The 25,882-nt window shown below is 43.6% G+C and overlaps 1 protein-coding gene across 3 annotated transcripts in view; it reads right to left on the minus strand.

Annotated features, from left to right (window-relative positions):
- Window positions 1-25,882, minus strand: part of LOC110521826 (myomegalin) — a 114,589-nt gene that overhangs the window by 61,778 nt on the left and 26,929 nt on the right. For 2 of the 3 annotated variants that reach the window (XM_036968458.1, XM_036968459.1), the window contains exons 4-7: window positions 11,637-11,747; window positions 5,306-5,382; window positions 833-956; window positions 476-654 (exon numbers count right to left, since the gene is read on the minus strand). In XM_036968458.1, the coding sequence (XP_036824353.1) occupies window positions 476-654; window positions 833-956; window positions 5,306-5,382; window positions 11,637-11,747 (491 nt within the window). The remainder of the gene's footprint in view (window positions 1-475; window positions 655-832; window positions 957-5,305; window positions 5,383-11,636; window positions 11,748-25,882) is intronic. The other variant, XM_036968460.1, reaches the window with a different exon arrangement.

A 25,882-nucleotide genomic window follows, 5' to 3' on the forward strand; every position in this document is an offset into this window, starting at 1 on the left:
GTGTGGGGGCTGTGCCTTGCCAAAGCGGGTGGGGTTATATCCTGCTTTTTTGTCCCTGTCCGGGAGTAACTTCCGATCCCCCCTGTCTCATTCTCCTGTATCTATGCTGCAATATTCTATGTGCCGGGGAGCTAAGGTCAGTCTGTATCTGGTGTAATTCTCCTGTCTCATCTGGTGTCCTGTGTGATCTTAGATATGCTCCCTCTAATTCTCCCATCTCTCTGTCTCTCTCCCCTCCCAGAGGACCTGAGTGCTAGGACCATGTCTCAGGACTACCTGGCCTGATGACCCCTGGCTGTCCCCGTCCCGAGTCCACCTGGTCGTGCTGCAGACCCAGTTTCTGCTGTTCTGCCTGCGGCCATGGAACCCTGACCGGGCATTAAACTCTGATCTGGCATTAAATTCACACATTCTGAGAGAAACAACACACTGACATGCCAGTCACACCTCGATCAGCACCTGTCCTCCTGCTAACCTGTCCTTCTTTGCCAGGGCCCCCTGCTGCAGCCTGGATCCCAGTGACCCGCCCTCACACTTCTCCTCTTCCTCCTCCATCTTCATCATCATCTCTCTCTCCAGGGCCAAGCAGCACTGGGACTCAGCCTCTGCTAGATAGGCCATCTTCTCAGCATCGCCCCGCGCTAACTGGGCCTCCTGACAACACAATGCATCAGGAGTGTCAGTGTATGTTCCAAATGTAACCACAGCATTTGAAACTGAGCACAGAAACAAAGTGTATTGGAATCATCAACATTGGAATAATACTAGTTTCTGTCAAAACTGTGTGACCACCTGCATTAGTGTGTGTGTGGTGTGTGTGTGCGCGTGTGACCTCCTGCAGCAGCTCGACCTTGGTCTCGAGGATCTCCTGAATGTGGCTGATCTCCTGCTGCCGCTCCTCACAGTGACGCTGCAGCTCCTCCTCATTCTGATTGGTCAGTCTCTCCGCCGCCGTCCTATCAGAGCACATGAACACGTCGACAAGGCTTGAGTATGATACAGTGCAGAATGAGAATATCACATCCTGTAACTGGGGCGGCAGGGTAGCCTAGTGGTTAGAGCATTGGACTAGTAACCGGGCTGACAAGGTACAAATCTGTCGCTCTGCCCCTGAACAGGCAGTTAAACCCACTGTTTCTAGGCTGTCATTGAAAATAAGAATTTGTTCTTAACTGACTTGCCTAGTTAAATAAAGGTAAAATATATATATATTTTTTAACTCTATTTACAAAACATACGTAAATAAAACATGATACATGGTTCTGTAGACGCTTTAACTGTTGTACTGCAGGGTTAGTCGTTTGCTGGAGTCTATGTATCGACTGTTCCAAAGTTTAAAAGCCAACAAGCTCTCTCCCTGGAGAGTGATAATGTATGATAAACAGTAAGCCATGGACTGAGGCTTGGCCCCTGCTCTCTACATCTAACTAGGCAAAAAAGCATAATTTCTCTCTCATTTATTGTGGCCCTCTGACATTTATTGTGGCCCTCTGACAGTTCTCACTATTACAGCGAGCGCCCATCACTGCTTGTCACTCACCACCTAACAGTACCATTAGAGTTAGCCCAGGGCCGCTTCTCTCAAGAGAGTGTCGCTCTAACTGCTGGTCCCCTGTGGCCCTCTATATGTCATAGTATTTTTTAGAACTCTAACGACAATCACAGAGCTAGCTGTTTATTTATGAATCCGGGAGAGCACCACTTGGCCCTGGCACCCTTGTTGAACCACAACAGGTCAACTAGACTTCAGGAGGTCTAGAGGGACTGACCCTGTACCCATACTCCTTCAGGGCGAACGTGTCTTGACGAAGCACTTAACTGATTTATTAAGTCATTACTTCTCTGTATACAGTGCTGATTAATTAACATAATTATTTGTTCACAGGCTGATTCGTGTATCAAATCAGGTGCTGATTGGTACAGATGTAGGATCTTAATTTGATCGCCATGAAGAACCTTCCTGCAATACAGGAAAAGTCAAACGTGTCGTGTATTTGAGGTTTAAAATGCTTCCGAAGTTTGTAATTTCCACTTTGAAATTACAGACATGGTGTTCCCTTACGAAAAATGTATCAACCCCAACAAAAATGTCCATTAATTATAATTCCCACGTAATAATTCCCATTTCCTGATGCTGTAGGATTATGCTGTAGCAAACGGGCTCAAATTAAGGTCCTGCATATGTAGATAGTTGTGTTACATTATTGTTCTTGTGTCAAGTCGTGTTACATTATTACTCTTGAGAACAACAAACAGAAGGGCTAGTACATTACATTTCACTCATTTAGCAGTTGCTCTTATCCAGAGTGACTTACAGTTTATCTTAAGATAACTACTTTATTGGGGGGAAATGTACTTACTACGACTGATATGTGGTTGTCAGCAAGGTCAGTGCTAGTAGGGGGGCGCCATGGGGTTTAGTACAAGTAAAATAATACATCCATTAAGCCAAACATACGGGTTCAAGTCGGGGCTCTGGCTGGGCCACTCAAGGACATTCAGAGACTTGTGATGAAGCCAGTCCTGCATTGTCTTAGCTGTGTGCTTAGGGTCGTTGTCCTGTGGGAAGGTGAGCCTTCGCCCCAGACTGAGGTCCTGAGAGCTCTGGAGCAGGTTTTCATCAAGGATCTCTCTGTACTTTGCTCCCTTCATCTTTCCCTCGATCCTAACTAGTCTCCCAGTCCCTGTCGCTGAAAAACATCTCCACAGCATGATGCTGCCACCACCATGCGTCATCTTAGGGATGGTGACAGGTATTCACCAGATATGAGGCTTGGTATTCAGGCCAAAGAGTTCAATCTTGGTTTGATAAGACCGCAATTTCGTGTCTCAAAGCAAAGGGTCTGAATACTTACAGTACCAGTCAAAAGTTTAGACACAACTACTCATTCAAGGGTTTTTCTTTATTTTTACTACATTGTAGAATAATAGTGAATACATCAAAACTATGAAATAACATATATGGAATCATGTAATAACCAAAAAAATTGTTAATCAAAATACAGTTTATATTTGCCTGGATGACAGCTTTGCACACTCTTGGCATTCTTTCAACCAGCTTCATGAGGTAGTCAACTGGAATGCAATTTCAATTAACTAAATATATTTTATATTCTTCAAATTAGCCACCCTTTGCCTTGGTGACAGCACACTCTTTACTGGTACTGTATTTAAATAAGGTAAAAAATATATATATTTTTATGTGTCAGTAAGGGGCATTGTGTGTACAGTCGTGGCCAAACGTTTTGAGAATGACACAAATATTAATTTCCACAAAGTTTGCTGCTTCAGTGTCTTTAGATATTGTTGTCAGATGTTCCTTTGGAATACTGAAGTATAATTACAATAATTTCATAAGTGTCAATGGCTTTTATTGAGTCATTTTCAGTGTTGACCCTTCTTTTTCAATCAGCCCTGGCATGCTGTCAATTAACTTCTGGGCCAAACTGATGGCAGCCCATTCTTGCATAATCAATGCTTGGAGTTTGTCAGAATTTGTGGGTTTTTGTTTGTCCACCCGCCTCTTGAGGATTGACCACAAGTTCTCAATGGGATTAAGGTCTTGGGAGGTTCCTGGCCATGCCTTAAGGAAAGGTTTTCCATCATGCTGGAAAAGGCATTGTTCGTCACCAAACTGTTCCTGGATGGTTGGGAGAAGTTGCTCTCGGAGGATGTGTTGGTACCATTCTTTATTCATGGCTGTGTTCTTAGGCAAAATTGTGAGTAAGCCCACTCCCTTGGCTGAGAAGCAACCCCACACATGAATGGTCTCAGGATGCTTTACTGTTGGCATGACACAGGACTGAAGGTAGCGCTGACCTTGTCTTTTCCAGACAAGCTTTTTTCCAGATGCCCCAAACAATCGGAAAGGGGATTCATCAGAGAAAATGACTTTACCCCAGTCCTCAGCATTCCAATCCCTGTACCTTTTGCAGAATATCAGTCTGTCCCTGATGTTTTTCCTGGAGAGAAGTGGCTTCTTTGCTGCCCTTCTTGACACCAGGCCATCCTCCAAAAGTCTTCGCCTCACTGTGCGTGCAGATGCACTCACACCTGCCTGCTGCCATTCCTGAGCAAGCTCTGTACTGGTGGTGCCCCGATCCCGCAGCTGAATCAACTTTAGGAGACGGTCCTGGCGCTTGCTGGACTTTCTTGGGCGCCCTGAAGCCTCCTTCACAACAATTGAACTGCTCTCCTTGAAGTTCTTGACGATCCAATAAATGGTTGATTTAGGTGCAATCTTGCTGGCAGCAATATCCTTGCCTGTGAAGTCCTTTTTGTGCAAAGCAATGATTGCGGCACGTGTTTCCTTGCAGCTAACCATGGATGACAGAGGAAGAACAATGATTCCAAGCACCACCCTCCTTTTGAAGCTTCCAGGCAGTTATTCGAACTCAATCAGCATGACAGAGTGATCTTCAGCCTTGTCCTCATCAACACTCACACCTGTGTTAACGAGAGAATCCCTGACATGATGTCGGCTGGTCCTTTTGTGGCAGGGCTGAAATGCAGTGGAAATGTTTTTGGGGGGATTCAGTTCATTTGCATGGCAAAGAGGGACTTTGCAATTAATTGCAATTCATCTGATCACTCTTCATAACATTCTGGAATATATGCAAATTACCATCATACAAACTGAGGCAGCAGACTTTGTGAACATTTATATTTGTGTCATTCTCAAAACTTTTGGCCACGACTGTAGATTGATGAGGACATTTCTTTATTGAATCAATTTTAGAATAATGCTATAACGTAACAAAATGTGAAAAAAGCCAAGGGGTCTGAATACTTTCTGAATGCACTGTTAAATATTATGTGCATTATAATTAATGGATTTTTTTTGAATAGGTTGATACATTATAGGTTGATACATTTTTCATTAGGGCAAATCAAGTGAAAATTAGAAGCATTTTAAACCTTAAATACACTACAAGTTTGCATTTCATACTCAGCAACAAAATAGTGATCAAATTAACATCCTACATCTGTAACTTGATTACATTGAGACACAATCACATTTCTTTTTTATTCGTGAGAATACCTGGAAACAGATTTCCTAAATTACATTTTTAGCTGAATTCCTAATGATTTTACAGTCTTTTTTTACCACAAACTTCTTCTTCTTTCTTTTTTTTTATCACTTGTGGGCTGTTGCCGACCCCTTGTATACAGTACAGAAGGTCTGTAAAGGGGGTATGAGAACTTAGTCTGAATATAGAGATAAACTGTGAAGTGAGTAGGCTGTATTGTGGTATTTGTCTGTGCAAGGACACTGTGACAATACAAGCCATGGAAGTATACTCACGGGGCCTTGTCCAGAATCTCCTGTTTCTCCTGGAGCTCCTGCTTCAAGCTCTCCACCTCTACCTTCAATTCGATGTTCTGCATAAAAACAAAAGGTAACGTCACACCACAGATCAATAATATGTAACATAGAAACGTTTTTGCTGTGCATGTTCATTAGATGCATGTTCAATTTCAATATAATAGTAATAATAATGTAACTGTAAATGATGTGTATGAGGCATGAATTGACTCAGATAAGCTTCATAATACAGTATGCAAAATGAGTGTCTCCCCAAGTACACCTGCCGACCCATATATGTGGGATTTGAGAGTGAAGCAGGTTTCTAAATAGAAGAGAGGGATATGAGCACTAGTTCTCTCCAACCCCCAATCCACCCCCTTCAGCAATCGCCATCACACTGCACACTGCCCTATCCGATCTGGACAAGAGGAATACCTATGTAAGAATGCTGTTCATCATAGTACCCTCCAAGCTCATCATTAAGCTCGCGACCCTGGATCTGAACCCCGCCCTGTGCAACTGGGTCCTGGACTTCCTGACAGGCCGCCCCCAGGTGATGAAGGTAGGAAACAACACCTCCACTTCTCTGATCCTCAGCACAAGGGCCTCACAAGGGTGCGTGCTTAGCACCCTCCTGCACTCCCTGCTCACCCATGACTGTGTGGCCACGCACGCCTCCAACTCAATCATCAAGTTTGCAGATGACACAACAGTAGTAGGCCTGATTACCAACAATGACGAGACAGCCTACAGGGAGGAGGTGAAGGCCCTGGGAGTTTGGTGTACAAAGCGCTCTGTGAACGCCGTAGGGTCCCATGCCTTATAATGCCAGAAAGCCCCATCTGTCTGCTCTCCTTTCCACTCTCTAACTGGAGCTGGCTCTCCCAGTTCCAGCATTCACCCCCCCATCCCACTGTCCAATGAGACATGGAAGGTTCTACCATCACCAAATTCAACCTGTCCAGTATTCCAGAGCATTTTATGACAAGTAATGTATGTGAAGCAGCATTGAATGACTGTGTTGCCCAGCTGGAGGCCACGGTTGCTAATCAGCAGACTGTGGACTCTGTCTATACTCCATTCTGTGATACAGTAAAGCAGGAGATGGGGGACCAGATCCCCCACAGGGACATTGAGATTAAGCCTGGCAGGTCTAATAAGAGAAGGAAGGTAAAAAATAAAATAAAAGGCCTGGTGGTCAAATGAGCTCACCTTACTGTGGAAATGACACCAATGGCGGCATCAACAGGAGAACATTCAAGAACTAGAGACATCTGACCCAAAGGCTTTTTGGCAACATGTTAACAAACTTGGTGTGTCTAGTGAACGCCGACAGTTAATCCCCTGGGAAGTGCTAGGGCTCAAAGGAAACTTGCAATCATAAGCACACTGTACTAGACATACGGAGAAATGACTTTGCCAGTCTGTTCCAAACAGCCCATTACAGTACAACAAAGCCCCAGGACAGTGTTAGTGGCTCAAGGCACATTGTCTCTCCTTTAAATGAGCCAATTAGTGAGTCTGCTAAGAATGTTAAAGCATTCGACTAAGAATGGTAAAGCATACGACTAAGAATGGTAAAGCATTCGACTAAGAATGGTAAAGCATACGACTAAGAATGGTAAAGCATACGGCTAAGAATGGTAAAGCATACGACTAAGAATGGTAAAGCATACGACTAAGAATGGTAAAGCATACGACTAAGAATGGTAAAGCATACGACTAAGAATGGTAAAGCATACGACTAAGAATGGTAAAGCATACGACTAAGAATGGTAAAGCATACGGCTAAGAATGGTAAAGCATACGACTAAGAATGGTAAAGCATACGACTAAGAATGGTAAAGCATACGACTAAGAATGGTAAAGCATACGGCTAAGAATGGTAAAGCATACGGCTAAGAATGGTAAAGCATACGGCTAAGAATGGTAAAGCATACGACTAAGAATGGTAAAGCATACGACTAAGAATGGTAAAGCATACGACTAAGAATGGTAAAGCATACGACTAAGAATGGTAAAGCATACGACTAAGAATGGTAAAGCATACGGCTAAGAATGGTAAAGCATACGACTAAGAATGGTAAAGCATACGACTAAGAATGGTAAAGCATACGACTAAGAATGGTAAAGCATACGGCTAAGAATGGTAAAGCATACGGCTAAGAATGGTAAAGCATATGACTAAGAATGGTAAAGCATACGACTAAGAATGGTAAAGCATACGACTAAGAATGGTAAAGCATACGACTAAGAATGGTAAAGCATCCGACTAAGAATGGTAAAGCATACGGCTATGATGGGTTACCTGCTGAAGTTATGAAAAATTGTAAGGCCAGAACTGTACAAGCTCTTTGGTTATTGCGTTGTTCTGGACATGTGGAAATACGGCGTCATCAACCCTACGCCCAAGTCAGGAGACAAAAGGGTCCCCATGAACTGCTGTGTATAAACTATTTTGTTGTGTTCTGTTGAACTGCATTTCTTACTGAGCTAAAACCAACAATATCAGAGCAGATGAGCTAAATGTTTTCAGAACAAAAGAAAGCTGCCCGGACCACATCCCCACCTTAAACCACAAACATAGATTCATGGGAGGGAAGAAAAATAAACCATCTGTTCTTTCATAGATTTCTCTAAATCCTTTGAGCACATTGACAGAAATATGTTATGGGACAAGTTGGGGCCAGTTGGTTTAAATGGTAACATCCTGAAATGGCTCATCTCCATGTACGACGATGTGAAATGTTGTGTTCAAGTCAATGGCCGCCTGACTGACTGATTTCCCGTTGACATTAGTATGAAACAGGGTTGCATTATCACCCATTCCGTTCTCAATGTATATTAATGATCTCACTCTGGTCATCAAAGCGCTAGGAAAAGGTGTCTGTCTAAACAATCAAAGCGCTAGGAAAAGGTGTCTGTCTAAACAATCAAAGCGCTAGGAAAAGGTGTCTGTCTAAACAATCAAAGCGCTAGGAAAAGGTGTCTGTCTAAACAATCAAAGCGCTAGGAAAAGGTGTCTGTCTAAACAATTATTTTATATGCAGATGACATTGTATTGATCTCTGAACCTGAAGATGAGCTTCAATACATAAAAAAATAAAAAATAAAGTTTTTTTTAACTGGTGTGAACAATCAAAGCTGAATATCAATGTAGAATCAATGTAGACAAAACTAAGGTAGTACACTATAGGAGTTCAGCAGTGCCTCATTCACCTAAGTTTCTCCTGTGGTCCTGACATATAATTAGATCTTGTCAGCAAGTACAAGTAATTGGGATTGATGATTATTTATGAGTTTTGGGATTACAATGTGTGTGTTAACCCTTTATCGTGGGCCTATATCGATATGGCTAAATTGAAATGTGTTTTTTTTTTACATAAGAAATATGAAAAACACGTTGAAGATTATGGGGAAATGATTAGACCAGAGTTGAGGACACGACAGATCACAAGACTGAATCTAAACATTAACTGTACATTTCGGCGCATTTTTTTTGTTAACCAATTCAAAAATATATCTGGATACATTTAGTAACATGATAAGAATATTCCTGGAAAGTGTGGGGCAGATGCAACATGAGACAAAACAATTACAAGGGTTTGAGTAAGAGGACTAACTAATGTCTCCAAGTGGCCACACACCTCTACAAAGTGTGCCCAGTACCTAAATCATTTCAGTGCACTTTTATGACTCAAAGAAGTGTCTTCAACTATAAGATGATTTTTTTTGGAGCTCTCCTAGCTGTGGCGTTGAGGAACTAGAGAAAGCACACTTACTGTTGTTGTTTTACGCAATCCAAAAATCGTGCCGTTACAAAAATCACTATCTGGGCAGGTGGGCATCAATTGAAAGTTTGATCTATTGCCTACATGACTAGCTAAATTATAAAATAAGATCTTACAGTGGAAGGCTTTCACAGGGCAATTTAGAGAAACTGGTCGTAATTTTGGTGCGCATAGAAAGGAGTCATCAAATCAAATTGTATTTGTCACATGCGCCAAATACAACAGGTGTAGTAGACCTTACAATGAAATGCTTCCTTTACAAGCCCTTAACCAACAATGCAGTTTTAAGAAGTAAAAAAAAAGTGTTAAAGTATTTACTAGAATAAACTGAAGTAAAAAAAATGTTTTAATAAAAATAACAAATAATTAAGGAGCAACAATAAAATAACAGTAGCGAGGCTATATACAGGGGGTACCGGTACAGAGTCAATGTGCGGGGGCACCAGTTAGTCGAGGTAATTGAGGTAATATGTACATGTACACTACCAGTCAAAAGTTTTAGAACATCTACTCATTCAAGGGTTTATCGTTATTTTTTACTATTTTCTATATTGTAAAAAAATAGTGAAGACATCAAAACAATGAAAGAACACATATGGAATCACGTGGTAACCAAAAATGTGTATATTTTATATTTGAGATTCTTCAAATAGCCAACCTTTTGCCTTGATGACAGCTTTGCACACTCTTGGCACTAATGGAATTGGAGAGGATGAGAGTGGTGGAAAGCTTTTGCTGGGTTCCCACCCGTGTGGGTGTGGAAGGTAATGAGAAGGCTGATGTGGTGGCTAAGAGTACAGTGAGGAGAGAGCTGGTAGATATTCAGGTCCCGCTGGGCCGCAAGGAAGTCAAGTCCTTGATCCGGGCAAAAGGGCTCGATCTTTGGCAAAGGGAGTGGGATGCAATTTTAATCGCATGCACCCGTCAGTTAAGGGAAAAAGGGTTGGTAGTCTGGGATGTAGGAGAGAGGAAATTGGGTGGAGTAGACTATGGTTTGGGCACACAGGTTTGAATGCCACATTGTGGATGATAGGGAGACATGAAACAGGTCTGTGTGATGAGTGTTTAGTGGAGGAAACGGTGCACGTGTTGATATTTTGTGAACTGTATGACGTAGATGGGGAGATTGTGTGAAAGGGTTAGAGAGGCTGGACAGGGTTGGGGTGGTGTCGTGGGGAGGAAAGGGAAGGGAAGTAGTGTCTAGGGCTCTATTTCACTTTCTTAAGAGGAACATGTAGGTAGGCCGTGACTGGCCTCACAATTCAGTACAGCAGGTGGAAGTGTACGCACCTTAAAAGTTGGGTGCGATCCACCAACCCAATCTCAAAAAAGAAGAAGACAGACTTCTGGAGTCATGACGGTTTCCGGAATGGAGGACTATGGGAAGTGGATGGACGCGAACGAATGGAAGAAGCGGATGGTGAACAAAAATCTGATGGCGGTGGAAACAAGGACGAATGGACTATCGTATCTGGTAGGAGTACGATTTATAGAAAACAGATATATGCCTTGGTGAATCCATCAAAAACTTTTGAAGAACTCTTTAAGTAAAGTGAAATTGGTAGTGCTGAGGATTAGTGCTTACAGCTAATCTAATGCAATTCTATACATTATTCCATAGGGTGGAGAGAAATGTTTGCAGTTTTTAATATGATATCTGAGTGAGAGTGACCAATTCAACCGTGATTACTACAAATTTAGATAGCTGGCTAGACTAACTTAACAATCAAAGAAATGTTAGCTGACATGGGCTAATTGATTTACTGTCAGTGACTGACATAACAAGATAAAAAAAACTGCTGATGCACAACCACATTTCGAAATTGCACCTTGTGTATTCCTCTACTCTATCTCTCAACAGTAAGAGTTCATCGTGGGGAAATTGATCCGCGGGCCTACAAAAAGGGGGGGAGTGGGCACCAGTTGTCCGTCCCTGATCTACCTGTCAAGGTTGTCATTTAAGGAGTTTCGAAAGAAGTCGCCATTGCTCTGTTAAAAAAACACGGCTGGAGTGGTCGATGCTTATGTGATAAAAGGCATGAAGGAGAAAAGTTTGTCTGTTCTTGTGTTTTTTTTTTATGTGGAGTCTCTCCCTATCAGTGTGCAGCTGGGGTGCGTACACTGCCCTATCAAAGTGTCTATATACAGGCCTTTACAATGTATTGTCTGTCGAAGTGAGAAGCCAAGGTGTGGGATATGTGTAGGGGGGCAAACCACTATGAAGGTGAATGTGTAGCAGAAGAAAATGGCGAAGGAGCAAAGTGCTGTAACTGTAGTGGAGACCATGAAGTGAAGTCCTTGGAATGCCCGATTAGGGTGAAAGAGACTGAGATTGCCAAAATCGGAGCAGTTCAGAGAGTCTCCTATGTGGAAGCTGTCAAAAGGGTAGAAAGATTGAGTATCTCTGAATGTCCAATGGTAGTGAATGCCTGTCTACCCCCTCTCCTCTGTCCCTCAGTGCCCCAGTGAGACTCACCCTCTTGTGGACAACATCCCTGCTCCTACCCCCTCTCCCTCAGTGCCCCAGTGAGACTCACCCTCTTGTGGACATCGTTACTGCTGTCCTCGTATTTCTGCTGGATCCTCTCCTCAAGGAAGTAGATCCGCAGCTTCAGGCTGAAGTTCTCCTTCTTCAGGTCTTTCAGGTGCTGAGAAATAGTGTGGTAACCGCGGAAACTGTTAGACATGGTGCCATGTTTTTCACAGGCGGCAACAGAGACCCCATTCAGTCCTGAATCCTAAAGCAGCACTGAATAAAAACGTATTAACATAAACAACAATAATTCAAAATCTATCAGTAGAATAGTAGTTGCTGTCTAATTGTAGAACAACAACACTGATGTCCAACACACAATCAAGAATGAAGTGAATGACAATCACAACCGGAGTGGAGAGCTGCCTCCTCGTTTTTCAACATTGAGGAGGGGCTGTGGGGGGTGGCATGGGCAGTGGGGGGAGGGGGGGTGTTGATAAAGAGTTGTGTCAGAGTTTCTTTTTTTAACACTGGGAAGTTATCCCAGGATCTGACATGGGCTGGAGAGTGGCACAGACAGACCACAGACACAAGTGGTGTGCTGCTACTGTAGCTGATAGGGAAAACATACTGTATGCGATTACACTTGGGCAGTAGCCTTCAATTTGATCTGGAACTGTAATGGAAAGAAATAGGTTGCTAACTAGTTTGAGATCACATACTGTGTTGATCTAGGAGACAAGTTGATGGTTAGTGCCCTAACCCTCGCTGAGCTAGGCACAACAGCTGCTTCCAAGAACTCCCAACACTCCACCTCATACCAGTAGACATACAGGCAGAAAAGGCAAAGCACCTAAACAAGTTGAACTGGAACCATAAATACTGAAACAACTCTGTACGTGCATGTATATCTCCAGTGAAGCATTTGAGATATGAATATCAACACTACGGAGTGACTACATGCTTTATGACCATAAGGAGGTGCTATAGCTCCACTCTCCTGCTCTGTTCACCCGAGTGAGTGGAAACACTGATATATACAGTACCAGTCAAGAGTTTGGACACACCTACCCATTCAAGGGTTTTCTTTATTTTTACTATTTTCTACATTGTAGAATAATAGTGAAGACATCAAAACTATGAAATACTACATATGGAATCATGTAGTAACCAAAAAAAGTGTTAAACAAATCTAAATACATTTTATATTTGCCTTGATGACAGCTTTGCACACTCTTGGCATTCTTTCAACCAGCCTCATGAGGTAGTCACCTGGAATACATTTCAATTAACAGGTGTGCCTTGTTAAAAGTTCATTTGTGGAATTTCTTCCTTCTTAATGAGTTTGAGCCAATCAGTTGTGGTGTGACAAGCAAAGAGAAATGACAGTCTGTCATTACTTTAAGACAATACGACAAATTTCTAAAGTTTCTTCAGGTGCAGTCAGAAAAAAAACATCAAGCGCTATGATGAAACTAGCACTTATGCGGACCGCCACAGGAAAGGAAAACCCAGAGTTACCTCTGCTACAGTTCACTGCCTCAGAAATTGGCAGTGAAATGCAGATCAAATAAATGCTCCACAGAGTTCAAGTAACAGACACATCTCAACATCAACTGTTCAGTGGAGACTGCGTGAATCACCGCTTCATGGTCGAATTGCTGCAAAGAAACCACTACTAAATGACACCAATAACAAGAAGAGACTTGCTTGGGCCAAGAAACACAAGCAATGGACATTAGACCGGTGGAAATCTGTCCTTTGGTCTGATGAGTCCAAATTTGAGAATTTTGGTTCAACCGCCGTGTCTGTGTGAGACGCAGAGTAAGTGAACAGATGATCTCCGCATGTGTAGTTCCCACTGTGAAGCATGGAGGAGGAGGAGGTGTGATGATGCGTGGTTGCTTTTCTGGTGACACTATCAGTGATTTACTTAGAATTCAAGGCACACTTAACCAGCATGGCTACCACAGCATTCTGCAGTGATGTGCCATCCCATCTGGTTTTTAAACAGGACAATGACCCAAAACACACCTCCAGGCTGTGTAAGGGCTATTTGACCAAGAAGTAAGAGTGATGGAGTGCTGCATCAGATGACCTGGCCTCCACAGTCACCCGACCTCAACCCAATTGAGATGGTTTGGGATGAGTTAGACCACAGGGTGAAGGAAAAGCAGCCAACAAGTGCTCAGCAATTGTGGGAACTCCTTCAAGCCTGTTGGAAAAGCATTCCTTATGAAGCTCGTTGAGAGAATGCCAAGAGTGTATAAAGCTGACATAAAGGCAAAGTGTGGCTACTTTGATTAATTTAAAATCAAAAATATATTTTCATTTGTTGAATACTTTTTTGGTTACTACATGATTCCATATGTGTTATTTCATAGTTTTGATGTCTTCCCTATTTTTCTACAATGTAGAAAATAGTAAAAAATAAAGAAAAACCCTTGAATGAGTAGGTGTGTCCAAACTTTTGACTGGTACTGTATATATATATACAGGAGGATATATATATATATATGCCATTTAGCAGACACAAACCTTAACCAAACAAGACTGCAATGGCTAGGCCAGGCCAGTGACTGAGTAGCTGAGACACAAACAGGTCAGAGAATGATCATCGCCAGTGGTACCACTGTATTCCATCATATCGGTCAGTGTTTCCCCAACTCCAGTCCTGGAGTACCGCCAACAGTACACATGTGTGTTTTACCCCTGGACAAACTTACCTCATTCAACTCATCGAGGGCTTGATGATTAGCTGACAAGTAGATTGAGGTGTGTTTGTCAGGGCTACAGTGAAAATGTTTACTGTTGTGGGTACTAGAGGACTGGAGTTGGGAAACACTGAATAGGTAGAGAACCCCAGTCCAGTCCAGGTAGGCGGCAGGTAGCAGCTAGCCTAGTGGTTAGAGCGTTGAGCCAGTAACCCGAAAGGTTGCTATGTATAATCCCCAAGCTGACGAGGTACAAATCTGTCGTTCTGTCCCTGAACAAGGCAGTTAACCCACTGTTCCTACGCCGTCATTTTAAATAAGAATTTGTTCTTAATTCACTTGCCTAGTTAAATAAAGGTTCAATAAAACATTTAAAAAACACAAAGTATTCCAGCATACTGGATAGGCTACGGCAGAGCTGGAGAGAACAACAGTACACCCATAACCGATTACAACCCAATTAGGTCTCATTCAGAAGAAATCATTGCATTTATTACCAAACGAGCTGGATGTGAAATTAAATCATCCCTATTCTCTCACTCTCACTACTTTCTCTTTCTAACGTCCGCTCATAGTCTAGTGGCTCTAGCACATCAGGAGAAAAAAAAGCACATCCAGACATTTTCCAGACTCCCGTACCAACTTCTAAATTGTACCCCACTGGTTTATATTATCGGGGTGTATCTAACCATCCATTATTACAATCAGACTGGATTAAAGACGTGCAGATAAATATCCGGGTAGTGAAAGGTTCCTACGTCACACCAGCCACAGCTCATAAACATTTTCCAACGGTGACGTCCCTCGCCAAGCAGAGCCGGGCTGCGTGCTGCGCATTTCCATGGTGCTTTAATTAGGATGTTGTTGTCAAACTGAATGTGCAACAAGAGACCAAGAACTAACCACAGAAGAGCTTGGGAGGAAGGAGAAGTAGAGGGAAGGGGAAAGGGACCTTAGAGGAAGTAAAGTTATGGCTGTAACTCTGCTTTGCTATAGCTTCATTCTCATTTTCTGTTCACCTGAGTGAATGGAAACACTAATATATGTGTGTGTGCGATTTAGCAGACACTTTTATCCAAATCGGGCGCAGCAGGAATCAAACCCGCAAACTTTGGTGTTGCAAGCATCATGCTCAACCAACTGAGCCATGTAAAACTAGCTCGTTGAGTTTGTCCATCCTATTAAATTAGTTCTAAGATGTCATTCTGGAGGGCCAACACTAAAAGTAGAATGACACAACCCCCTGAATATGAACCAAATAAAGTCAGACCACACAGCACTGGAAGAGAGGATACTGAAGTAACAAACACTTTTCACTCCAAATCCTCATCATTAAATTAGTTATACAGTCTGATGTGGATTTTTCCAACTGCCAATATATCTGCAATAATATGCAAAAGGAAATGTGTGCTACTGTTCTCACACTGTTAACAAAAACACCAGTTAATAATATCAATGTTTAACAACCATGTAAAATACTCAAAGAAAATCTGGGACACCGCTTCTGTTTATTTCAATTTTTCCAATCTTACACCGCAAGGCTCATAATTATGCGTATAAAAATTGGGCTGACAAGCATAAATGCCACTGTTCTGTTTGTAGATTATCTACAAGGGATATAAATCAAGCTGTTTATATCAAGGGATATAAACATAAATCAATGTTTGGGTTTTCTGTTTTTTTCTGAGTGGAGGGGGATCCAGGCCATTTAGGATGTTGAATACAAGACATGCGTCGGTGTATTGCACAAGATTTTCCCAACTCAGGAGCTCATGCTTTCTGAGGATGTAACAGTGATGATGGCTATTGGGCTTCCTATCAAGCACTTTGAGAGACTGTTTGTAGACAGACTGAATAGGTTTTAAATGTTGTACAGCAAGCTTGGGCCCAACTAATCAAGCAGTATGTTAAGTGGGGGAGTATCATAGATTTGAAGTACAGTTTTGCTACCTCTGTAGGCAAACAATTTCGTATAAATCGGAAATTAGCTAGGTTGAATTTGGTTATTTGAATTACCTTTTTTACATGCTTTTTAAAAGAGAGGTTGGAATCAAGTATGATGCCAATGTACTTAAAATCAGATACCACCTGGAACTTCTCCCCTGACATAGACATCTGGCTCAGTAGCATCTGTTGCCCTCTTTGTGAAGAACATGCAGACAGTTTTTTTCACATTGAGATGCAAACACGAGTCACTGAGCCACTTTCTAACCTGGACCATTACAGTAGTGAGTTCTTGTGCAGCTTGTTTGCTCTTTTCATGCACATATATCACTGTATCATCTGCATACATTTGAACTTCAGACCCAGTACAGACAGAAGGCAGATCATTAATGTACAGGCTGAACAGGAGGGGCCCCAGTATTGACCCTTGGGGCACGCCCACATCATAGCTAAGAGTGATCAGAGTTACTGATCTGTGTTGTAATATTATTCGAATCTCAGAGCCATTTGCATTGCTAGTTATAGCCTAATGTAAGCTAACTAGCTAACATTGAACCTGGTTGGTTAAGTACCTGCAGATTCATGCAGGGTAGTAATGGTATGAGTTGGGATAATGGTTAATTGTTTAGCAAGCTAGCAACATGTCTAAACAAAATACTCCACTATACAAGTAACCATTTCTCTATATTTCTCTGGTCGGTCACATGAGTATGTATGCTTGAATGGGTGCAGTACAGAGAATAAAATATTTTAATTGAGCTAATTAACTTCAAATGTAGCATTAACAAATAGTATATAACTGCACACGATAGTCCCTCAACTTATCAGGAACTGCCCCCCTACCTTGTGCCTCCCTCACTACAGTCTCTATACCCCAGGACACAAGCGCGAGGATGAGCGACTTGGCGATGATGGATCCAAGTGGCCGATCCTCACTGGAGCTGAGGAACTGGCGAGACAGGGCATCCAGCTTCACGTTCTTAGAACCCTGGCGGTAAGATACTGTGAATCTGAACCGAGTGAAGAAAAGAGCCCAACGAGCTGGTCAGGGATTGAATGCGTTTAGCCTCCTGAATGTCCGGATCAATCCGGATGGCCAGAACGATGAGCTCATCTAGAGTGTCAGGGTTGTCCCGGGAAGCCAGTTCATCCTTGAGAACTTCCCTGAGTCCGTTCAGAAAGGCTGAGTGAAGAGTGGGCACAAGAGTTCTTAAATCATCCGACAATGCCTGCAGCCACGCCTCATGGCGGCCAATCACAGTTCCATGGTGGGTGACAGCCGACCGTAAATGGCGGAGTTCAGCATGTTCCTCAGACGACTGAAAAATCTCTGCTGGGTCCATTGTTGGCTTAGATCTCCTGTTACAAGGATGCTTGTACGAACTCGAACCCAGTCGCAAAGAAACACAGCAAGCAGAGGTAAAGGTAAATTCAGCTCTTTACTTAAAGTCTTGACAAAAACAAAGCAACAGCACAAGAGTGCACTAAACAAAACATAAGACCTAAGCACAGATACAAGCAACAGAGGAACCTAAATAGCAAGGCAACCAGGTGAATAGAGAAGGTAATCAAAACCAGGTGAAACCAATAAGTAATAATTAGGGTAATCCGGAAACTAGAACACGAGGCAAGGGTGCCCTCCAGCGGTAACACAAGGGAACAACAATTTTAAAAAACGGAACCTGTGACAGCACTCTGAATCAGCAACCCCAATGCAATGCAATACGTGCAGATCCTTACGGGCTATACGTACATATAATCCATCACTGATCCAATACCAGCTAGATCAACCATTTCTTCACTGCCTCAATCTGTCAGTCGACTTATGTTGCCATGGTAACACGGGGAAGTCACCGAGAGGGTGAGGGGTGGATATCATCTTTCAATTTCTACTTCTCCCCCTCTCTCATCAAGCATCAGGCCCCCTCCCTATCTCTTCCCTATTCCCCCCTCTCTACATCTCTCCCTCTCGCCATCCTTTTCTCTGTTAAATCCATCCCAGATGAGGAGGCAGAGCAGGGTGCCAGTGGTATGTGAGTGGAGGATGAAGTAGTGTACGGGTGGTGGGTGGGGGGGAAAGGCGGTAGGAGGGAGGCTCTCTCCCTGTGCCAGCCTCCCATCAGGGGTACGTACACTTTCCAGCCCGCCTGACAACCCCACTGTGCTCCAAAAAGAGCCCCTATGGCAAGTCACGTTCCTTGCTCGCAATGACGACCTGAAAAACAGACCCAATCAAACACTAACCCATATGCTGCTGCCCACAGCTCCTGCAACACAACACCTATAGCTCTCACACATACACACTCACACACACCCACACACACTGGGCCTAGACAGGGGCAGAACCCAGCGGTGGTGGAAAAGAGCGGGTCACACTCTAGGGCTTAGGGAGCCCTCGCCGCCGCAGGCAGTGTTTGGTTACAGGCATCGCTGCGTTTCCATGGGTATTTACAGTACTTGTACATTTGTTGTTTGGGCTTGTTAATGCCAAGTGGGAAAGGAGCACGAATAAAGCAGGATTTATACAAACCCAGGAAACACAAACACTTGGTATCTGTACGCTGTAGTTCATACGACCAGAGACTGATGCTAGATTAAAGAGGCTATTGGCTGCTCTTGTTAGAATTACTGCTTCTCTCTGAGTAGAACACACACAGCTGATGTCATGTATTTTGTGGGGGGGAGAGAGTAATAAATAGTGTAACTAATGCAGGGCAGCATGGTCTCACAACATCTTCTGTAGCTGGATGCTAAACTACTGGGTGTAATCAATGAATGGAGAAGTCCACCTCTCTGTCGACGCCACATTAACCTCATGCTTTATATCAACCCCCTGCTAGGTACTGGATGGCGTATTCTCACCAGGTGGAACTCAGATGTCCCAGACCGTACTATTTACTGAACGGGTGACTTAATAAACTGGAACCGAATCCGGACTCATGGAGCGTTCTTTGGCCTGGGATCAAAAGTTTCAGCGCCGGTCTTCCTGACCCAGGCTGTCTGTGATACCCGACCCCCGGACGTGAGCCTTTCCCTGGGCAGACTGTGACGGATGGCCCTTAGCCTGGAGCTCTGGTCAATAGCGCAGAGTGATACTCCCAGAGAGGGCAGCAGTGCCCTGACTCAGGCAGCTGATGTAGCTAACACTACGGCTACTGGGTAGGGACTAGACAGGAAAGGAACTCTGCCAGCTCAGTTCTGGGCAAATGGACCCTGCCTGTGTGCATCTGCAAATTTCAAGATTGTCACACGATTAGACAGACGAAAGGGACAACGAGCAGATGAGAGAGATACTTGTCTGCGTGTGTGTCTGTGGAAGGGCGGTGTATGTGTGTGTGTATAAAAGAGAGAGAGGGGGAGATAAAGAGAGGCTGAGGCCAACGTGGACTAGTATGGACACAGATCTGACATACCACACGCTTTTCTTTAGCGCTCCTTCCATCCACTCTTTCATAACACGCCCTCCATTCAGAGGTGTGACTGCTGTGAGTCAGCCAGACAGGAAATTACCTAAGTCTAGGAGGGAGGGAAAGGGGGGGAGGCACTCAACATCAATGCTAAGATTAAAGCAGAAAATATTGGGGATCGGGAGGTTAGAGTTAGAGTTAGGGGGAGGGAGAGAGAGAGAGAAAAAGAGAGCACTAAGTACCACTCTATTCCATTAAGACTTGTTGCAGCAGCTGAGGCCTAGGAGCCAAACAGAGAGGTGTATGGGAGGGAGGGGGGGCAGGAGTTGGGCAGACAAGGAGGGATATGTTACCTTCATCATAAACTCACTTGCAGAACAAAAGGATGACTACAGTGTACTTAAGAAGAAGTTAGTCATCTTCAAATCCTAGAAACATCTGATTGAGCTCCTCCATCTCTGCATCTCCTCCACTCAATCATCCCCCTCCATACATAGTCATGCATCATCTGCCTGTAGTAATAGCGAGTTGGGAGGACAATAGGCAGTTACGGAGGAGAAAGAGTGACTCCATCAATGAATCAGGTAAGAAAACAAATAGATCCTCAATGGCTCTCTGATGGCCTAGTTGAGGAATTCCCTCAGAGTCATTTTGGCTGTAGACACAATGCAACTGGGAGTGATTAGGAAGCCATTGTAGGTCAATTATCCAGGTGATATTATCAGTAATCACTTTGGCGGTAGCAGTAACCCCCCCCCCCCCACCTCCGTGTCCAACCTTTCTGACAACCTCCATCACACATCACACATCACACCCACACATAGTAATCTATCATATATGAATCAGAGGAGCGGAAACACTTACAACTCAACCCCCACCCCTGTCTCTCCTGCTGCTCCAATCAATAGCTTTCGGTGTGAATCTCAGTCCACAAATGAACCTTCTGAGCCTCTCCGCCTCCAAACACCTCACCCCAGCTCCCCTTACTCTCCACTGGGAGGCAGGATCAGAGAGAGTGGGGTGGAGGGTGGGGAGGGAGAGACAGAGACAAATACATAGGGAGAAGATGAGGTAATATGGTGAGTGAGAGAAAGAAAGAGAGCGAGAGAGAGAGAGAGAGAGAGAGAGAGAGAGAAGATGAGCTAACCGTTTGTAGTTGCATGCTGCTGCTGTGCTGTGCTGTCTGCTGACTATTGGCTGTCTGATTGGAAAAGGCTTGATTTCTGCTGGAGCGTCAGGAAATAATCTCACTAAGCTACTCTTTCGCTAGGTCATCTTTTGCTAAGTCTGAGGGTCGAAACAGGATATATATGTACAAGGTGAACACACACACACACACACACACACACACACACACACACACACACACACACACACACACACACACACACACACACACACACACACACACACACACACACACACACACACCCTTACCCTACTAACTCTAACATGTTATTTCGAAATAGAGTTGATTACATCACAATCTTTCAGGCTAGACAGTCAATAGCTGCTCTTGTTTCTAATTCATGACAGTTCATCTACACAGTCCGTGCTGTTACGTTCAACTAAATACGTTCCATAGGTTTGTGTAAGCAACCATAAACACATTGCACGTAATCATAAAAGCATGCATTTCATGTTACAGGGAAAGGTCTGCTTTGTGGAAAGGTGCCGCTGTTCCCAGAGCCATATATCACAGAGTAAATCTGTCTCTGATTCAGTGTGTTTATGGAGGGTCTAAATTATGGTATCGAGTTCTCTCCAAACCACTGCCAACTGTCATGACCCCTCCCACCGGCCGCTTTTGTCTCTCGCAGACGTGTAACCCAATCTTTCCCAGAGTCTCTCTCTCTTCGCTCAAATTCATTTCGGCCGAACAGGGAGAGCAGTTTTGAAGAAAAAAAAAAACATAAACTGATGGAACAAAGTGATGTGTTTTCGCCCCCCAAATAGAAATCGAAGGGAGGAAACGCCGCCGGCGGAACAGTTTTGTGAATGAAGCCCAGCTGACAAACAGAACAGATTAGGGATGGGGTACCAGGGCCATAAACATATACCTGTGTGTGTATATATAGGTGTGTGTGTGTGTGTGTGTGTGTGTGTGTGTGTGTGTGTGTGTGTGTGTGTGTGTGTGTGTGTGTGTGTGTGTGTGTGTGTGTGTGTGTGTGTGTGTGAAATTAAATTAAATGTGTCACACGCCGAATACAACAGGTGAAGTACAGTGAAATGCTTACTTTACAAGCCCTTAACCAACAATGCAGTTTTAAGAAAAACAATAGTTAAAAAAATATTTACTAAATAAACGAAAGTTTTTTTTTTAAGTAACACTATAAAATAACATTAACGACGCTATATATACAGTGGGTACCGGTACCAAGTCAATGTGCAGGGGTACAGGTTTAGTTGAGGTAATTGAGGTAATATGTACATAAAGTGACATAGACAATAAACAGTGAGTAGCAGCAGTGTAAAAAAAAAACAAGTGTGTGCGTCCGTGTGAGTGGATGTGTGTGTGACTGTGGTTGAACACACAAACCAAGTAGAAACTGTGCTTCTCATTGAAGAGTGCAACGCCCAATAGATCCAAGAGATGGCAATGGGTGGTACTGTATGGTGGCATGTGGTGGGCACGACAGTCTCACCCCTGTAATTAGCGTGGTAAACAAACACATTTACGCTGTAAACACCTTCTCTGATCAACATGCGTGCTAGCACGACAACATGTGTGGCTTGTGTTGTGTGTGTAACGAGACAGGGGGGTTTGTAATTTAAAATATGTAAACCCATGAAGAGCCTGGCTGAACTTGACCTCGGTGGTGTCTGAAATGGATGGGCTGTATGTGTGCATATGTTTAAGATACAGTGCGTGTGTGTGCAGAGTATGCCATGTAATGTACAGTATGAAAAGGTCTGGTAGTAAAGCACAGATGTCAGATTCATCATGGACCAATGGACGGATGGATGAACGTGTGCTGTGTATATATGACGTGTGCTGTGATGTAATCATCTTCGGATGGACAGTAAGTGAAGCGACACATAATATTCGACTCTATTCTACAGTACTCTACAGTAATGCATGCGTAGACACGTGTCCAGTATCTATCTGATGTATACTATATGCGCGTGTGTGTGTGTGTGTGCTGGAACCATGACCTCCTTTGTTGTCTATGCAAATAAATCAAAGGGACACAGAGCTGTGCCCGAGGGCCCCATTGACTGCACTGAACCATCAGTTGGCAGGATGGGACTGTAACGTTACTGTGTAAAGGGGCCTGGGGTGAGTGGAGGGAGAGGGTGGAATAGTAAGGGGGGTTAAAGGCATGGTCTCTGCTCCCATTATTTTCCATAAAGGGCACATCTGTAGAACTCAATGACTGAACACACACACACACACACACACACACACACACACACACACACACACACACACACACACACACACACACACACACACACACACACACACACACACACACACACACACCTAACCACAGCATTCAAACAAAGACTCAAGTTTATTATTAGGAAGGATCAAAGCTTTGCCGATCCCTATAAATGTTAAGAAACCCTGTTCTGGGGTGCATCCCTAACTCCTCTAACAGAGACACACAGCTTACTGCTGCTTTCCACTAACTTCTCTTCTTCAGACCTCTTATGTAACTGGAAGTGTACAGTCATGGCAGGCAGAGAGGAGGGAATCTCTTCCTCTGTGTGTCTTTCGCTGAGCTGTGTTCACTAACATCAAGCCTCTCTCGGTCGGTCTTTCTGGGAGCTGCGGTTCACTAACATTAATGGCATGCTCCGGTACTTTGGCGTCTAAGAAAGTATTTATTTATTTTATTTTGGGGGGGGGGGGGGGGGGGTGGACATGTCAATGTGTAGTACATACATACATAATCTATGAGCAGAATTACTGTCTTAGCTTCCTCAAATAGCCACGAAATCCCTAGTTTGAAAGCGACCATTTTCTTGAAGCTGTGCCACGCCATTTTCCCTACATTTTGATAAGGGTGTAAATGCAGACCTCAATTAGAGGTGTTTTCTAATATTGCCTTTTCTTGATGTCAAGTTATGTATTGCGGCCCAGTCCCCGAAGTGACTCTTCTTATCAACTGTATCCAAGAATTTCCTCTGTGTTGTCTTAGGAATTCAGCAATCTCTGTGTTGATGTTGAGAAGCAGAAGTTACATCCTGTCCTAACCTTAACCTCATCCTCCTAACCTGCCACGCTAATTCACCTAATCTGCCATGTTAATTATCCTAACCTGCCACATTAGTTATCCTAACCTGCTATGTAAAAAAACGAATCTTTGTCAAGAAACCATCAGTCTTATAACACTGGAACTGACCAATGGCAGGCACCAATGGGCATTTATTGAAATCAAGGAACGACCCCAATTGCAGTCTGCAATTGCACCATATTGTACATATCCCCCCACATGGGCCAGCCCCCTAGCAATTTGAGTTCTAGCTAATGAGCTTCAGCCCCTTACATTTGAGTGAAAGCAAGCAAGTCACCTGCACAGCGTTACCACCCTGCATCCCACTGCTGGCTTGCTTCTGAAGCTAAGCAGGGTTGGTCCTTGTTGGTCCCTGGATGGGAGACCAGATGCTGCTGGAAGTGGTGTTGGAGGGCCAGTAGGAGGCACTCTTTCCTCTGGTCTAAAAAAAAATATTCCAATACCCCAGGGGACACTGCTCTGTGTAGGGTGTCGTCTTTCGGATGGGTTGTTAAATGGGTGTCCTGACTCTCGGAGGTCATTAAAGATCCCATGGCATTTATTGTAAGAGTAGGGGTGTTAACCCCGGTGTCCTGGATAAATTCCCAAGCTGTCACCTAATCATCCCCAGCTTACTGTTGGCTCATTCATCCCCCTCCTCTTCCCTGTAACTATTCCCCAGGTCGTTGCTGTGAATGAGAATGTGTCAACTTACCTGGTAAAAAATAAAATCCAATGATGTTGCAGGATGGGCCCAATGGCTCAAAAGACAAGAGAGAGTAATGACCAGTCAAAAGTTTGGACACACCTACTCATCCAAGGGTTTTTCTTTGTTTACTATTTTCTACATTGTAGAATAATAGTGAAGACATCAAAACTATGAAATAACACATATGGAATCATGTAGTAACCAAAAAAGTGTTTTTAGATTCTTCAAAGTAGCCACCCTTTGCCTTGATGACAGCTTTGCACATTCTTGGCATTCTCTCAACCAGCTTCATGAGGTAGTCACCTGGAATGCATTTCAATTAACAGGTGGGCCTTGTTAAAAGTTATTTGTGGAATTTCTTTCATTTTTAAGGCATTTGAGCCAATTAGTTGTGTTGTGACAAGGTAGGAGTGGTATACAGAAGATGGCCTTTTACCTAATATGGCTAAGTCCATATTATGGCGAGAACAGCTCAAATAAGCAAAGAGAAATGACAGTCCATCATTACTTTAAGACATGAAGGTCAGTCAGTACGGAAAATATCAAGAACTTTGAAAGTTTCTTCAAATGCAGTCACAAAAACCATTAAGCGCTGTGATGAAACTGGCTCTCATGAGGACCGCCACAGGAAAGGAAGACCCAGAGTTACCTCTGTTGCAGACGATAAGTTAATTAGAGTTAGCTGCAGCTCAGATTGCAGCCCAAATAAATGCATCATGGTCAAATTGCTGCAAAGAAACCACGACTAAAGGACACCAATGAGAAGAAAAGGCTTGCTTGGGCCAAGAAACATGAGCAATGGACGAGCAATGGTTGTTGTGAGACGCAAAGTAGGTGAATGGATGATCTCTGCACGTGTGGATCCCACTTTGAAGCATGGAGGAGGAGGAGGTGTGATGGTATGTGGGTGCTTTGCTGGTGACAATGTCTGTGATTTATTTAGAATTGAAGGCACACTTAACCAGTATGGCTACCACAGCATTCTGCAGCAATACGCCATCCCATCAGGTTTGCATTTAGTGGGACTATAATTTCGTTTTTATATAGGAAAATGACACAACACACCTCCAGGCTGTGTAAGGGCTATTTGACCAAGAAGGAGAGTGATGGAGTGCTGCATCAGATGACCTGGCCTCCACAATCACCAGACTTCAACCCAATTGAGATGTTTTGGGATGAGTTGGACCGCAGAGTGAAGGAAAAGCAGCCAACAAGTGCTCAGCAATTATGGGAAGCATTACAGGTGAAGCTGATGAGAGATGAGAGAATGCCAAGAGTGTGACAGCTAAGCTGTCAGCAAGGCAAAGGAAAAA

Source organism: Oncorhynchus mykiss, chromosome 30, assembly GCF_013265735.2.
Source record: "Oncorhynchus mykiss isolate Arlee chromosome 30, USDA_OmykA_1.1, whole genome shotgun sequence".
Taxonomy (NCBI): Eukaryota; Metazoa; Chordata; class Actinopteri; order Salmoniformes; family Salmonidae; genus Oncorhynchus; species Oncorhynchus mykiss.